We start from the raw sequence: 17,420 nt of genomic DNA on the forward strand, positions 1-17,420 counted from the left end.
GTCATCCAAATAAGATTTCAGGTAACTCCATTCACATGCTTGGGGTTGGATTTGAATTCCTGGCTATGATATTTCACATCCTATACTCAGTTTTTCTTTTAACTCTATCCTTGTTCTCAGAAGTATGACATGTTGTATGAAGTCTGTTGTGAAATACTTGTATTTACATGTAGTTTTAAAATAGTAATATGAGACTGATGCTGTTTACTCTAAATAAATAGTTCATCTAGGAAATTAAACTGCCAAAGAAGATTCATCAGTTAGAAAGTTCCCTACCTCTTCATACTACAGGAAGTACCATAAGTCTTCCCTGGAGCTCAGAAGATACCTTCTTACAAAATTACCTTCATTTCTCCATGGTGTAAAGGATTCTGAACATCTCTGGCACAAATGACACTGACACCAATTTCATTGCCAGTTGTCATTATTCCCTTAACTGTAATTGAAGCAACATTTTGCTGAGATGAGGTCCAAGTAAAATTTCCACTCCCGCCATAAGCCTAGGTTCATGAAAGAAAAGCAAATTAAAACATTAGCTTTATTAATCATTTTAAAACTATACTTCCGTTAATTATTTAACTCAAATTAAAGAGAATACTTTGGAGTTAGAATGCAGTATTGCAGGCTAAGTCTGCCCACTAACAGGAGTTCAGTCCTAATAGGCTCAAGCCTTCCATCCTTCCAAGGTTGGTAAAATGAGGACCCAGATAGTTGGGGGCAGTATACTGTCTCTGTAAACCCCCTAGAGAAGGCTGTAAAACACTATGAAGCGATATACTAGTCTAAGTACTATTGCTGTTGCTACGTAAATCTTAATTCCTTTCTGAGCATGAGTCAGTCACACATATCACTACAGTATAATTCTATTTTTCTTTTTATCAGAGGTTGTATTTGTTGATACATCTCTAAAACATCTCAGTACCTGATGTCTTCACATATGTTGGATAATCTGAGAGATTTCAGTAATTACCAATATCTGTAGTCAACATATTGCTTCTCCGGGCCAGAACGTAAACGATCCAGGTGATAGGATTGTCACAATTTTTAGAAGCTGATTAATTTCCTTATACTGAAAGCTGGAGGCAGCCAACTGAATTATGTTGCCCCACTGCAACTACCATGTCTACTGCTGAAAGTATTTGCTAATGACAGAAATTATTTGGAAGTATAAATGCCAGAGAGAGAGAGAGAGACAGCACAGAGAAAAAGAAGAACATTGATTTCTTCTTGATATACTATCTTTATTTTATCCCTAAGGGAAGACTAGCTACATATATACATGGCTATTGAAATTAATCAGAAGTCAGTCGCTGATAACAATAAAGAGTAACTGCATTTATTATGATTCCCACAAAGACTTGAATAGTTCTGCATGATAGTATCCTCTGTATTTCCAAAGGTCCTGTATCATAGTTTTCAAAGGCCATCAATAAAAGAAAAGTGTTAGAAAATTTACTTCTTTTCAGTTTTTTTAGGCTAAAAAAGAAAATGCCATTTGTTCCACATTATAGCCTATGAATACGGAAAGATGGATTTGCTTGCAAATTAAGCAGCAGGATAGCTCTTTCTGCTGAAGCTATCACAGATCTTTACCATCTGTTTGAATTCTGTAGTTGCATAAAAAAAAATCTAGTCTGAAAAGCATCTAGTTACTAGTAGAATCAGCTTAGGTATCACACTGCCAATATGAATATACAATCTGCAGCAATAATAATAATGATAATAATAAAATATCTCCATATCTTCTGCTAGCATGACTTTCCCTCAGGCTTCCTTCCTATGACTCCCTTCTAATGCTTCACCTATTTCTTCCATGCAGAAGGCTATATGTGTGGAAGGGCTGCACATGAAGGCTCATTTGTCATGGAATTATTCTCAGCAACATTAAGTTACATAAAACGAAGCACAGTAAAAAATCAAGTGGAATTTCCTTTTTAAAAATAAACTTGGCCCTTTCTTTTCCTAATTAATATAACATGCTAAAGCAGTGGCCAACATTGTGGAAACCTTTTGGGAAAAGTGTACAATAGTAATGCCACTTTTGGTTAAGTTTCCACCAATTTTTCTTCTAATTTCTTTATAACTGAGGCCTTGTTCACTTAATAATATTATTTTACATTGCTTTCTAGACAGCCAGTCAACTCTTTGCACCATTAATTTTATACATTTTACAAGCTCACTAAATGAAAGAAAAAAAACCCTAACCAACTTGAAAGCGATCACATAACACACTGACAAATGTCCTCCTCTCAGTTTCAATACCTGACATCAAGTTGTACTTCCTTTTTCTGGTTATTTGTCTATAACTTTTCATAGAATACAGTACAGATAATTGAACAAACTATGTTGCATTACATTCTTGATTAAATTATCTTTCCATTGATATATAATTTTATGGTACTACTCCCAAAAAAATGGTGTTATTAGCCATCAAACCTCAAAAATACACTTTCCCCAAAAGGTTTCCACAATTTTGGCTATTACTGTATATCTAAAACAATAATGATGATCAAATTTCATGATTTGGCAGAAAATGGCACTAATCAAATCTTTTTTTTTATTTTTTAAACCAACAAAACAAAACATAACACATACACACACAGTGTATACTCCTCCCTTTTTTTAACAGCAATTTTGTAATGGTAATCTTCTATTATTTACATTTTCCCCTCTTATTCTTCTTTAGAATATTTATCCTTGTTGTCCCGTTGTTTTTATTATACACACATTTTCCACTTTTGACCCTTTCACATTTATTCTCCTCTATTATTTCTAGGTTCTAATCAGTCATACCACTTGTTCCATATTAGATAGTACTCTGTGACTTCCTTTTCTTTTATTTCTTTTCTTAATTTGTCCATCTCAGCACAGTCCAGGATTTTTCTTATCACTTCTTCCTCTGATGGTATATTCTCATTTTTCCAGAACTATGCCTATGCTATTCTTGCTGTTGTTGTTATATGTAGAATTAAGTACCTTATTTCTTTACTATATTTTCTGTTTAAAATACCCAACAAAAAGATCTCTGGTTTCCAGTCTACGGGTTGGTCTATTATTTCTTCAATCCATCTTCTTAATCAAATCTTTCTACAGGTAATTTCTTCATCATAACTGACCCTGTTTCTAGCATTAGTAGCTGAAACAGAAATAAAATATTATCTTTAAAGTTATTTTAAAATAAATTGTGGTCCATCGAGTCCAGCACTCTGTTTCCATAAGCAAGGTTTCTCATAGATACTAAGATGCTTAAAGTATATTTCTTAATAGACCTTACTTACAGATTTCTTTGTCTAATTCTAAGCATCTCTATGTGTTATGTGTTGAGTCCGTGGTGGGAAAACAGACACGAGAAGCAGCTGGAGTTCTCAGTTTCATTTATTCAGCGTTCAGCTTACAGGAAGATGGCTTCAGCCTCGCCCAAACACCTCGCAGCCTCTTATATAGGCAACTCCCGGGTAAATGGGTTACTTTTCCCGCGCCAGCACCCGCGCATGCGCACGGCGCTGGCGACAGCCTGTCTGGTCCCGGCAGCTTTGCACCTGCCCGGGACTGCCTGCAAACGCCCGAGCCGTTTGCAAAGGCTCGGGACATAACACCCCTTTCCCCCGGGCTAAAACTACTACCAACATACAACATTTATTTTATATGACATTTTGCTCCCCAGTGCTCCCACTGATTACTGGCTTTTGCCTTGCCAGCAATGTTATGTAATCTTCTAGATACTTAGGAGATTTCTTTGCTCTCTGTGACCTTCTTAGCTCTGGGTTACTGGCATAAGTCCCCTGACTGGAGGGAGGCGTGAGCCTGTTCTCTCTATTGTGCCCTGGTGTCTTCCAAGGACTGTGCCCCGATGCCTGGCCTGCTTGCTTGCCCACCGGGCTCGTCAGGCCAGGGCTTCTGTTACTTTGTGACCTGGTTGACCTACCTAGCTGTAGACCCTCAGGCCCCTTGAAGTGATAGCCGCTGCTGGGCGTCTCTGTAGAACCTCCTAGGTCAGTCCAAGACCTGTCAGGAGGCTGTCCATTCCCTGAACCCCATTCTGTGTTCGGGCTCGTGTGGGTTTCTGTACTTTCCCAAAACTCAGGTGTTCCCTGATTTGTGCTAGGGTTGTTGTAGTCGGGACTTGGTTCCTCGACTAGCTCTGTGTATGTTTGACCCCCTGTAGGATTTGGGGTAAGGTCAGGCCAACCTTGGGAATTGTGTGCCAGCTCTCTTGCGGGGAATGATTTGTTGGGATGCCCCCGGGTATCCTCCGTTGCTGGAGTGCTGTGTGATGTGTGTGGAAAGTGAGTATGCCCCCGGGGTGACTCCCTGGCTGGAGTAGGCGTGAGTGCCTGTTGTGTGGGTAAGCTCCATGACTTTCTTTTCGGAGCAATTGCAGAACCTTGGGATGAGCCGTTTGTGGCTCCCTCAGTGGAGATGGGCAGTAGCTCTTGCCCTTCCCTTTGCTCCAAAGGGTCCCCCTCCCCCCCTGGAAAAGACCCAGGAGTCTCAGCAGAAAAGTCCCGCCTAGAGCGAAGTTGGTCGATGTGCCGACGCAGGACACGACCGTTGTCCAGGGCAACCTCGTAGGAGAGAGGACCTGTGATCCTGGACACAGAAGCGGGGACCCATGTATGACCAGGCCCGTAATTGCGAGCCCAAACCGGGGCACCCACAAGTAGTTGTCTAGGTGCCCTAGGATGTGAGGTAGATGAAGGCAGTCTGTCCGGATGCAACCGGTCAAGTCTAGTAGTAAGTTGGCGCCCCCAACGAAGTTCAGCTGGACTTCTCCCTGTAGAAGTGGACGGTGTGGTGCGATAAGAAAGGAGAAAGTCAGCCAACCTGTGATGCCAGTCCCCGTAGGTGAGTCTCTTCAAGGCGTCCTTTGCGATGCGCACCATGCGTTCAGCCATACCGTTGGTGGACGGGTGAAAAGGCGCAGACGTGGCATGACGAATCAGGTTTGCCTGTAAGAAAGCTTGGAATTCGGAGGAGGTGAATTGAGGGCCGTTGTCGGACACAATGACATCTGGCAGCCCGTGTGCAGCAAAAATCCCCCTCAGTACCTGAATAGTCTTTGCAGTGGTGGTGGATGAGACAGGCACAACCTCAAGCCATTTTGAATGGCTGTCAACAAGGACCAAGAAGAACTGGCCCTGAAAGGGCCCAGCGTAGTCAATGTGCACCCTAGACCATGGGGACTGTGTTTCCTCCCATCTATGCACAGGAGCTTGGGGCATCTCTGGGCGAGATCGTTGGCACAGGTGGCATGCGTGTACCTTAGCCTCAATATCTTTATCTAAAGCAGGCCACCACAAGTGGCTGCGTGCAAGAGCCTTCATACGAACAATGCCAGGATGACCCTCGTGGAGGGATTCTAAGACCCTAGTCCTCATTGAGGTGGGAATGACAACTCTGTTTCCCCAAAGCAGACAACCCTGAGAAAGGGACAGTTCGTTTCTTTTGGACCAGAAACTCTGAAACTCAGGACTAGGGCAGTGCTCAGGCCACCCGGACAGGACCCAGGAGCGGACACGTGAAAGTGTGTGATCTGTACCTGTTTCAGCGGTAACATCCCTGGCACTAAGAGGGAGCTCGGGCAAGGCTTGGATTGATAGAATGTTGACAGCTGGCGCGGGGTCAGCTTCTACTACTGGCAGAGGCAATCTACTGAGGCCATCAGCATGGCCCATTTCTTTCCCAGGCTTGTGGAGTAATGAAAAATCATATGCAGACAAGAAAATAGACCACCTAAGCATTCTAGGGGAAATGATGTGGGGAGTCTGCTTACGTGTGGTAAACAGTCCCAGCAGAGGCTTATGGTCAGTGAAGACCGTGAAATGCCTGCCATATAGAAAATCGTGGAATTTTTTAATTCCAGCAACAACAGCCAGAGCCTCCCTGTCTATCTGAGCGTAGTTGCGCTCGGCAGAAGACAGTGTTCTGGAGTAGTATGCAATAGGAACCTGAGTTCCATCAGACCTGAGGTGACTCAGGACAGCTCCAACCCCGTAGGGGGACGCATCACAAGCGATGCACACAGGGAGAGACTCGTTGAAATGTGCAAGAACACTGTTAGAAGTGAGCAAGGCCTTGACTTCTTTAAAGCAAGCCTCATGCGCTTGTGACCACAGCCACACAGCCTGTTTGTCTAGTAGCCTGTGAAGAGGCTCAGCTACACTAGCTTTATGTGGAAGAAAAGAATTGTAGAAATTCAGGAGGCCTAGAAAGGCCTGAAGTTCGGCCTTAGACTTTGGCCTGGGTGCATCTAAAATAGCAGTTAGTTTGGATTCAGCAGGATGAATCCCAGCAGCATCAATTTTGAATCCCAGAAATTCAGTAGAAGGCACCCCAATCTGGCATTTGTCTTTTCTGAGCTTGAGGCCTGATTTCCTGAATCTTAACAGGACAGCCCTAAGCCTTTCAGCTAGAATGTGTGTGGAGTCTCCTGCAATCAAGACATCGTCAAAGTAGGGGCAGACCCCTGGTATACCTCGTAGTGTGTTTTCCATAACGCTTTGGAAAATCCCAGGAGCGACATTCACTCCAAACTGTAGCCTTTTTACTTTAAAGGCTCCCCTGTGGGTCACAATGGTCTGAGCTATGGCAGCATCATCATCAACAGGCAGCTGTTGATATGCTTGAGCTAGGTCAAGCTTTGCAAAAACACGCCCCCCCTTGAGAGAGGCCAGGATGTGACTGACCACAGGAACAGGATAGGCATGTTGCTGCAATGCCTTATTGAGTGTGCATTTGTAATCAGCACAAATGCGAATGTCCCCATTTGCCTTTAGAGGCGTGACAATGGGGGTCTCCCACGGGCTGGAATCAACAGGTTCTAGGATTCCCTGTTGGATTAGTTTGTCTAGTTCAGTGTCAATCTTACTTTTTAAAGCAAAAGGGACCCTTCTTGCTTTAATCCTAATGGGAGTGACAGTGGGGTCTAGCTTTAAGGACACAGGTGGTCCTTTGAATGTGCCCAGCTGGGGGCTGAAAACATCTGCAAATTCTTGCAGACTTCCTGTAGGTCGAGTGTTTGTAAGCTATTGAGTCCTGTGACGTGTATCCCCAGGGCCTCAAACCAATCGAGTCCTATGAGACTCGTTCGTTCACCCCCTACTACTAATAAGTCTAGTGGACCTTCAAAACTCTTGTATTGCACGTTAAGGGTGGCCTCCCCCTTAACACACACTCTTGAGTTCTGAAAATCTGTTAATACAATATCAGAAGGCCTTAACTTGGCCTTAGACCCACTTCTGGAACAAATCTTCCTAAATGTATGCAATGAAATGATGGACAGGGCAGACCCTGTGTCTAGTTCCATAGATAATGGAACCCCTTGTAGCTTCACGTTGAGTGACAGCTTTTTCTTCATGGGCTTGTGTGTGCCTGTTCTACAGATGCTTCTTCGCGAAGCGCAAAAACCTACCCTATTCTGGCTGGGGAATCTGGTACCCTTCAGGCGTTCTTCTTGGGGTTGTGCCTTTCGTCGGCCCAGGCACACAGCTGCAATGTGCCCTTGTTTACCGCATGCCCGGCAGGTAGCGGAGCGGAACTTGCAGTCGGTTCTCCTGTGGCGACCTCCACAGCCGATGCACTTGAGCGGAGCCGAAGAGCTTCCCTTCTGGTTCTCTTCCTTCGCGGGGTGTAGACGGTCGACTTCCTCGTCCGGATCCTCCTCGGAGTTTCGTCGGACGTCTTCCTGGTGCACGGACGCACCCTCTGCACTGTTTCTGATCGGCCGCATGTTTTTGACGGCGCCGCCTGCTGCTTCTTCTGCGGTGACTTCCCTTAAGGCGTCTTGGAAGGATAATTCTTCCTTTGCGAAAAGTCTCTGTTGTAGCTCGCGATGCCTTAACCCGCACACGAATCGGTCCCTCAGTCGTTCCTCGAGGTCCTTGAACTCGCAGGGCTTGGCGGCCTTCCGTAACGCGGCGATGTATTCCTTGGCTGACTCACCGGACCGTTGATCCCTTTGTTCGAAGGTGTGGCGCCATGAGATAACGGACACCTTGGGATGGAAATGCTCCTTCAGCAGCTTCTTCAGGTCTGCGTAGCTTACAGACTCTACTGGGACAGGTGCTGCAAGGTTTTCTGCGATTTCGAAGGCGTCTTGGCCGCAAACGCAAAGCAGGGTGGCCGCCTTCAAGCTATCTTCCCTCACTTGGTTTGCCTTGAAGTAGTTCTCCATTCTGGATACGTAGGACTCCCACCGCTCTGGATGTGAGACGTCGAATTCCGAAAGCCTTCCGATTTTCGCCATCTTCGGATCTTCAGGAGACGGGTCTATCAGCCAGCCTACCCCCGAATGCGCACCGGATTGGCGGGCAGCTGCCGAGTCGACGCCGTTCCTCTTTCGCCGCTCAGGACTCCTTGGGTAAGCTTACACTTCTTCCTTTCCAGGTAGTGCAAGGCATCCCACCTTCGTCGCCAGTGTTGAGTCCGTGGCGGGAAAACAGACACGAGAAGCAGCTGGAGTTCTCAGTTTCATTTATTCAGCGTTCAGCTTACAGGAAGATGGCTTCAGCCTCGCCCAAACGCCTCGCAGCCTCTTATATAGGCAACTCCCGGGTAAATGGGTTACTTTTCCCGCGCCAGCACCCGCGCATGCGCACGGCGCTGGCGACAGCCTGTCTGGTCCCGGGCAGCTTTGCACCTGCCCGGGACTGCCTGCAAATGCCCGAGCCGTTTGCAAGGCTCGGGACATAACATTATGTATGTGTATACTTTTGAGAGCAGGCAACAGAATTTCATTTTTAATGTGTGCCAGTGTGGCCTCAATAAAAATAGGACAATAAAGGATCTGTCTGTCTGTCTGTCTGTCTGTCTGTCTGTCTGTCTATCTATCTATCTATCTATCTATCTTGCCAGTCCCAGTATAATAAGTCACAAGGCTATTAATAAAGATTTACTGTGGAATTCTTGGTGGTCTTTGAGCTTGATGTTTGCTTGCAGACATTTCATTAACTGACCAGGTAATATTATCAGTGCTAATGAGTGTGGAATTTGCTCTAGTTCTGCTTGATTGTCTAATATCAATCCCTGCTTATTTGGATGTTGGCTACTGAAGAGACATGTTCTGGTATTTTTGTTACCTCCTTAGGTTTTTTTATGTCTCTTTTCAATAGTATGTATAGTTTATCTCTATGTGACTACTGATGGCAATTCGTCAAGCTTCCTAGCATTTTTGGATTTAATTAGGACACTCACAGTTTCCCAGTTGAGTGGATGAATTTATCATAGTTTCCAGTATGATTAGGTCTGTCCAAGTGTTATGAGATTAAATTGTTTTCATCATGTCTTCTAATTGCTAGTTGGTATTCATGGATGTGCTGTTAGTCTTCCACCTGGCTTTTCTCCATAGTGGCTCCTACAGAGCTTACATCTAAGTTGTAGATGACTTCTGATTTTTTTCTTTTGGGGCTGCTGGCTCTTTAAGCTTACTCAGAATGTTTTGGAGGGCTTTAATTGGTTTGTGAACTCTGGTGATACAACAGTGTTGTAACAGGTTGGTTGTTTAGTTGTTTCTGAGCTGTTTTATTTCTGATGTATGGCTGTGTTCTCTTTTTTATAGCTTGAGTTGGTTGTGTTTTAGTGGTTTGAGCAGTTGACATTTTTTTGATAATGTACTGATATCCACTGTTGGAACATATTGTATAGGCAATCTGTTTTTTTTCTCTGTTGTTCTAGATTGCTGCAGTGCATTTGTGTTTATCTGATTTATATTACAATAGGAGTACAGTAAACAATACCCTGCTGTTGCTGGGAGTTATGTGCAAAGTATATATTTTCATCATATTTCACTCAGATTTGAAAATAGCTAAACCAGGCTGGTAACTATATTAGGAAGCTGTGATATAGGAATATGCCAGAGGCAGTTGATCACTTTAGTGAGACTGGCAGAGGCATCAATTCATACTGTGTGGAAAAAGACACTGATAAACCACTGCTGTCTTTTTACCAAGAAAACTGCATGGTTGGAAAATATTAAAAGATTGACAATATTATGCTGGATGATAGTCTTCTCATGTCAGATGGCACTCAACATGCTACTGTGGAGAAACTGAGGATATTTTTGAATATTAATAGTGTTTATGCTGGGCTGGATTAAAACCTTTGGGATATCTAGCTGATGTTGCCATACAAGAAAAGAAAATTTGAAGCTGCAATGGAAGAATATGGAAATATGGGAATATGGAAGTAAGAAGTATGAGCACTGTAAAGCTCTACAGTGAAAAATGAAATGAACTCTCTTATTTCCATTAAGGTCATCTTCTGTACTCTCTTAATCAACCCAGAATTATCACTTAAGGTACAAAGGACACATTATGTGGAAGATGGCTGTAATGTTGGGGAAGATTGGAAGAAAGAAAAGAGAATTACCAGTAACAAAATGGTTGGCTCATTTACAAAGGATTCACTGCTGGAGGACCTGGAGGGCTAGATTAGGGACAGATTATTATGGAGAATATCCAAGTAATCGCTAAAGGTTGACCCTGACTTGATGTCACATTATCAATCAATCAAACAAACAAACAAACAATTAAAAGATCTGAAGCAGCATAAGCTGTCTGAAAATCATAAATAACTTTCTATCCAAATCGCATAAAAGCACATCTTAGTTCTTTCTCCTAAGGGAATTGCCCTATTCATTCTTCCTATCCTTCCTGTATCCATTTCTACATTATTATGTATATTTTAAGATGAAATCAACCAACACCACACAAAATATTCCAGGTATATGTTTATTTTTTTCCTACTTATTACCAATATAAAAATTATTGTTTTTATAGTGGCCACAACTAATAACAGCTACAAGCCACGGTCAATTAGAAAAAGTAGTTGATGTGAAAATAGCTATATTCCTATTAATAAACTTTATATGTACTCTGAAGTACAAATATTCAACTGATCTTCACTGATGCTTTCAAGAATGCAATGCAATGCAATCTTATGGAATTTACTCAAAAATAAATGAGGCATTAATTACTGGGCTTATTCCCAGCTATTAATTATCCAGAACTGCATAATCTTATTCAAGATTATTTTTTTTATATCTTTAATTAGATAGACTAACTAGAAAAGAATCACCAACTTTTGTATCAACTAGCTTGGCACTGTTTTAAAAAAAGCAAGTTTCACATAGATATCTGTTTTGAAGAAAAGCACTTCAGTCGTAATCAAAGCATGAATCTTTTGTAAATAATTCAAAGACTTTTACAACTTTAATTGTAAAAACAATTAAAAAACACTTTCTTGAAAAAAACACTTCTATGAAAAAAACTTATTCTTGAAACTGAAGAAACATGAAAAGTACAGAAGAAAAATATATAAATAAAGCACAATATTATACCAATAGTGGAAAAAACTAGAACTGCCAGGTTCTGTGGTGATTCTTCTGTTGGGAGTGAATACAGTTGTAGATTTAGAGAATTAACAAATACTTAAGCAAGTACTTGTTTTTTATAATTGTCACTTGTTTTTATTTTTTGTCATTTTTATATTTGAAATTTCTTTCTATCAAAATTTCTCATTTGCAGCCATACACAAGTTTAAAAAGATTTCTAAATTGTAAAGTTAAGTAAAATGAAGCTTTTAAGGACACAGGTGGGAAACTACAAACAAATAATAACAAAACTACATTTTCCAATGATTATAGCCACCAAAGTTAATAACATATACTTGAACAGTAATGGATCCAATTGCTAAGCTTGCTGTATTTAGATGGCTTCAATACATACCAGGATTCTGTACTGATAGGCTCCTGCTTTTGCTTGCCACGGAAAGGTCAAAATGCTTGGTTGAAGAACAATGGGAGAATAGATATCTACTTCTTGTTGATTTTGTGCAGGAACAGAAAATGTGTGAACACCTCCATCCTAATAAAATAAATATGCATTAAGTAAATATTTTACTTCAGTGTTCTTTAAAACCTATTTTTATTGGGTAAGAGGCAATTGGTTCCAAGTGTGTAAATTAAATTGACCAAAACTTCACCTTCAAAAAAAGTTGGAAGTAGATATTCCTGTTCAGAATGGGGAGAATACCATCCACCATGGAACTAATTTAATGGCAAGTGTACAAATACTGTTTTATACCCTAGTTCTGTACAATAAATCATTTATGCACACACATGTGCATGTATAACAAATTAGAATTCTTTTTAACCTTTTCCCCCCAGATTGCTAAAGAAATCACTAAAAATATAATTATATCCTTAAATAAAGTATTTGCTACATGTTGGTGCCTAATGAATAACATCTAAATTTATCTCAGTATATAAAACCTATTCTTCTTTATTTGAATGTACTAATTTCAATAATTTCACTTCTTTATAATCCATTTAGGAATATGTAATATATTACAAATTGTAATTCTAACAAAATTCATCAGAATAGTTTTCATATGATTATTTTTGATTGGATTATATTTTAAATTTAAATCAGTAAATTGGCTAAATGTGGTAATAATAAGTATAGTACTTTACTTATTAACTAGACAAGGTTCACATAAAGCCACTTTTTTCAAGCATCATACCTGATCTACGATAGATGTTAGTTTAGCATTAAGAATGGTATGTCCTTCTTTTATTGCTTTTACATAGTGATATGAACCATTCAGAGAGGACTGCACAACTTCAAAATATTCTTTTGAGAAGTACATATCAATTCTGATGTTCTGAAATTAAAAAAGGAATGGTTATCAAATACATTTTGAATAAAAACATATCTTAATAAAAAATACCATTAATATAATCTGATGCCACAAGAAAAATATGTGTTCGTGTTTTTTTAAAAAAAAAAACAGTCAGATGGAATCAATCTTTCTATTGTCATTGTATTTCAAAATAAGTTGCATTATGTATGTTCTACTCGCATAAGGAAATCAAAATGAAAGAAGAAGTAGTTGTGCAAATTCTGTTATTATCAAATCCAGCCTGAGTTGTAATGATTACCATGTTGCTTTTTAATGTCCTTGCAGTTAATCTTTTTATGATTTACTCTAAGATTTGCCAAATATTGATGTTAGTTCACTATTGACTCCCCCTTTGGGAGATCAGACAATATTTTCCCTCCTTCAATCATCCATGCTTTAAGGTTTCTCAAGACAATAAAAAGCTTGAAAAAATATAGTAAGGAAAGTGAAAATATGGCAAATGTACAACCATTCCAACAACTGAAATAAAAAAGCTAATTAACTGTTACGATGTTCAACTTGAGGTCATGTTGCCTAAACCATACCTTATAAGAACTACATATAAACTGCTATCAAGCGCACTAAGAAATTGGTATTTTTACAAGACAAGTCTCCTTGTAAAAAGTTTGTGCCCTATGGTTTCATTGAAAGACTTTTCATTAGTACTTTACTTTCAATATACATATGCGTAAACCTGTTGTTAATTCAAAACAAAGAAACTATAAAGTGACCATTGCCATTTTGAACATTAATAAGCAAGAATAAACTTCAGTATGTTACATCTGCTTAAAAAGTCTGGACTTCTGCTTCTCAACAGATGATCTATGCTCTTAATTTTCCTAGAAAATTGTACTGTTTCCATAAAAGAATGTCAAATGTTAAAAATGCAGATGGAAAGGCCAATTTTAAAAAAGTAGCAAAAATTACTTAAGAGCAAAGAAATAGCTTCATGTTGGCGACTGAAAGTAATAAGTTGTTTCTCATCATTTGAGCTAATACCGGTTCCTTTGTTCACATGGTATCTATGTTCTGTTTTCACTCTAATCTTAATAGTACTCCTGACTGAAATTTCTCATCATTATCATTATACTGTATACTTGATGTACTTTTTTCAGAAAAAGGCTTATTTATTTTTCCCTTACCTCAGATAAATACACCTTATTGCTTGATTTGTCATACACTTCAATAGTGATTTCATAGAATCTCTCAGTTTCCAGCGCCCATCTCTTACCAGGATGAATTGAGAATCCTGCACAGCAAAAGCACTGAAAGTCACATAGTTACAGAATACTCACCTGATCAAAACACATCAGAGTGACATTAAGTGTGATTCTATATAAACTTTTCCATAACGGGGAAATATTTCAAAATCTTGTTGTTTAGCAGAAAGTTATTTTCCAAATTAAAAATTCTGTAATCTTATATATGAGTCAGTAATCACATATAAGGGTTGTGTAGCCACTTCAAAGAACTCTGGAAGAAGTGGATTAAATATAGAAATAAAGATGGAACAAAAATAACATTGATTGCACTCTTGGATAACCTATGATGTAATTTATGATAACCTGTCCAAACATGCAATGATAAGAGCATACTATATCTGAGTTACAGCCCTCCTCCTTCTGAAGAATATAATAATGTGAGCAATCAAATTAATAATAGTAATAATAAAACAAAGAACTGCTGAAATCATAAAAAAGAACAAAGTTATAGAAAATGAAGAAGCTAAAGTGCTCTGGGACATTAGAATTCAAACAGACAAGCACCTGCCACATAATACCCCAGACTTAACAATTGTTAATAAGATGGACAAAAAGTCTGGAAAATGAACTTGGCAGTACCTGGAGACAGGAGAATAGAAAGGAAAGAGCTGCAGTAAACCACAAAATACAAAGACCTGCAAATAGAAGTAAAATGACTGTGGCAAAAGAAAGCAAAGATGGTGAAATAATATAAGGAGCATAATAATAATAGGAGCCTTGGATGCATTTCTAAAACATCTGGAGCACTACTCAAACACCATCAATGTTGACAAAACTGCCATCAGTCAATTGCAAAAGACAATTTTACTTCAAACAGTTTACATCCTATTTAATATGATCAAATAACATCTGCCTATCCCCAGGTCATTGGGAAGGTCTCAATAGCTGGATAAAAATGCCAAATCCACTCCAAACATCTGGCTGACTGTGCAACCAATTATAATATTTTAATTTATATGCCATATAGCTCCCAGCAAGTCTACGCATTTATTAAGTACATGACAATATAAGTTTACATTTTATATGGAATTAATTAGCTTTATTAAAATAATATATGAAGTTATTTATTTCCAAGGCCAATTAGCACGGCATACTAACCTAGGTATCCTGGGTCCACAACAAAAATAGTGCCATTTGGTAATTTAGAAGCCCCTTGCATAGATACACTTAGAAATCAGTTAAGGATCCAAAAGTTAGACAGTGATAACGAATTAATATTGTTGTATAAGTAAAATCTTTGATTATCTAATTTTTAATACTAGAAAGAATCAAAGAAGTCACACTGAAAATTTTGTTACAGTAACACCTCTTCTATTCTTTGCTCTTTGAACAAGTCAAGAGTATTGCTACTTAATGAGCGGTAGCAGATCCTGGAAAGATAGTGGCATCTAAACACAGGGTGGCTAATTTAATGATTATTCATTGTGCATAATATGCAAAACTACACACAGAAAGGATATTTTTGTGGGAAAGTACAAGGTTTGCTTGTCCCCGCTGCAATGCAGTGACTGTGCATGTTGCCTGATCCAACCTGGCAACTGGCCAGGCTGTATCTCCCCCAAGGCTGAGTGTGCTGTTCTGAAGTTGTAGCTCATACTGATCAGAAGGCATGATTAGTTCTGTCCAAAATGCAAGACAACAGGAAGAAACAATCAAAGTGAAAACGGTGTGACTGAATGCTTCCAATAGAAAAAAAGCAACCTACAAAAGCTTTTGTGCTTATCGAAGTATTTTTTAAAAAGAAAAAACACAGCATAGACATGTTTGCTTTGTACTATAAAATATCACTTTACCTATTTACTATAAAGAGCCAGAGTATACAGTTACATAAAAAAGTAACAGAACAGTAACACATTTTCTTACAGCTGAAATCCTCATTGCTAAAGTCAGAGGCTTTAGGAAGACAAAAATAAATGGATTCACATTCTTTTTTTGTAAAAAAAAAAAAACCTTTCATTATGATTATATTACTAATAGAGGTGTTTGATTTATTCAGCCTCTAAGAAAAACTTCTTTTGTTTACGTTAGCTTTCTGTTCCCCAAAGCAAATGTCTTATATCCTTTGGCACATATTAATGAGTTCATCTTATTTTTTTAGATATAATAGAACCAAAGTAAATAACAGATGCTAACTAGTGAAGTAAAGATGATATGACATATGGTTTTATTAATAAACTAGGACAATGTGAATATAAATTTTATATGAATATTTTATCAATGATATGGATCCAATCAAATTTGTTGTATTTTAAATCAATGGAAAATATTTTCAGTGATGGCTTATTTCTCCCACTGATTTGGGGGTAAATTAAGTGCAGTTATCCTTATTTGAATTAGTCAATATTACCTTAATTACTTTAAAATTTTAAATTTAATATTATTAATATCTTAAGTTTAACTTCTGTATCTTGTAAATGCGTTTAGCTTTCTTAACATTAATTCACTGTTATTTTTTACTTTTTACTTTTTTTCTCACTTAGCATATCTCCATGTAATTTATCCTTTAAGGAAGTCAAACTTAAGAGGGATTCGTGAACCATAAAAATTGGGTCTAAATACCAATGGAGTGTAACCTTATTTTTTTTTACAACTAAGTTCATATTTATAAACTAAATGACATAAAGATGCTGCTGGCTTCTGAAAAGAGAACTATCTCTCCTGACCTCATACATATTTCCTCTAAGCTCCTTTGATAGCAGGATGGAAAAAGATTGAACATTACAGCATCAAAAATAATTCTTGAGATCAGATAGGAACTGAAGTATGGAAATATTGCTTCACTCATTCTTTAGAATAGGCCAGTAACATGGTATAAACTTAATTCCAAGCCAGAATATACAGTTCAGATGTGGGTCTGTATTACTTTTTTTTTTTTCAGGTAACCCTTCACTACCCTAAGTAATGAAGACACAATTAGCACAATATTCCTGTTATTTTTGCTTGTCTTCTCTCCCCCCTCTCCCATTCCCCATACAAACCATGGATTGACATTTGCAAGAATTTACTCAGGTTTATATGATGAAATTTAATTGAAACAATCTTTTAACTCTCAAAATGTGTTGATTAAATATGTGCCAAACTAAGTATTAAAGGACACAGGAATCTATCTGAGCAATGACTAATGGACTATGTTATGATTTATGTTTATTAACTTAAACATAGTTGTATCATTATATAGATCTGCAGGAAACATTTGTAAAATATTATAGCTAGACATAAAGACAAACCTGTCATTTTCCCTCTTCTAATTTTCATGACTTTATATTGTGTTGACATTCCTACCAATAGGTAGACATCATAAGCAGGATTTAAAATGATGTTTTCCAAAATAAACAATCTGACCTCAGCTCCTGGCACATTCTGTTGGTTAAAAAAAATTAATTTAAAAGAAACAATCATAAACATGCATTTTTAAATATATATTTATAAATATTTAACTCACAAAAAGTGAATTTTGAAAATACAAAGCTGCCATATGAA

At 38.6% G+C, this 17,420-nt stretch overlaps 2 protein-coding genes across 6 annotated transcripts in view; one reads left to right on the forward strand and one right to left on the reverse strand.

Moving 5' to 3' along the window:
• The window catches only part of LOC120317577, a 142,943-nt gene that overhangs the window by 110,332 nt on the left and 15,191 nt on the right, over positions 1 to 17,420 (forward strand). The window lies entirely within an intron of this gene.
• Positions 1 to 17,420, reverse strand: part of NUP210 (nucleoporin 210) — an 89,163-nt gene that overhangs the window by 48,398 nt on the left and 23,345 nt on the right. For all 3 annotated transcript variants that reach the window (XM_039364254.1, XM_039364256.1, XM_039364257.1), the window contains 7 exons: positions 17,168 to 17,300; positions 15,401 to 15,559; positions 15,039 to 15,107; positions 13,821 to 13,927; positions 12,520 to 12,660; positions 11,724 to 11,861; positions 345 to 500 (listed from right to left, as the gene is read on the reverse strand). In XM_039364254.1, coding sequence (XP_039220188.1) covers positions 345 to 500; positions 11,724 to 11,861; positions 12,520 to 12,660; positions 13,821 to 13,927; positions 15,039 to 15,107; positions 15,401 to 15,559; positions 17,168 to 17,300 — 903 coding nt within the window. The remainder of the gene's footprint in view (positions 1 to 344; positions 501 to 11,723; positions 11,862 to 12,519; positions 12,661 to 13,820; positions 13,928 to 15,038; positions 15,108 to 15,400; positions 15,560 to 17,167; positions 17,301 to 17,420) is intronic.

The sequence above is a fragment of the Crotalus tigris genome, unplaced genomic scaffold (assembly GCF_016545835.1).
Source record: "Crotalus tigris isolate CLP2741 ecotype Arizona unplaced genomic scaffold, ASM1654583v1 scf7180000019699.406680, whole genome shotgun sequence".
In the NCBI taxonomy this organism is placed as follows: domain Eukaryota; kingdom Metazoa; phylum Chordata; class Lepidosauria; order Squamata; family Viperidae; genus Crotalus; species Crotalus tigris.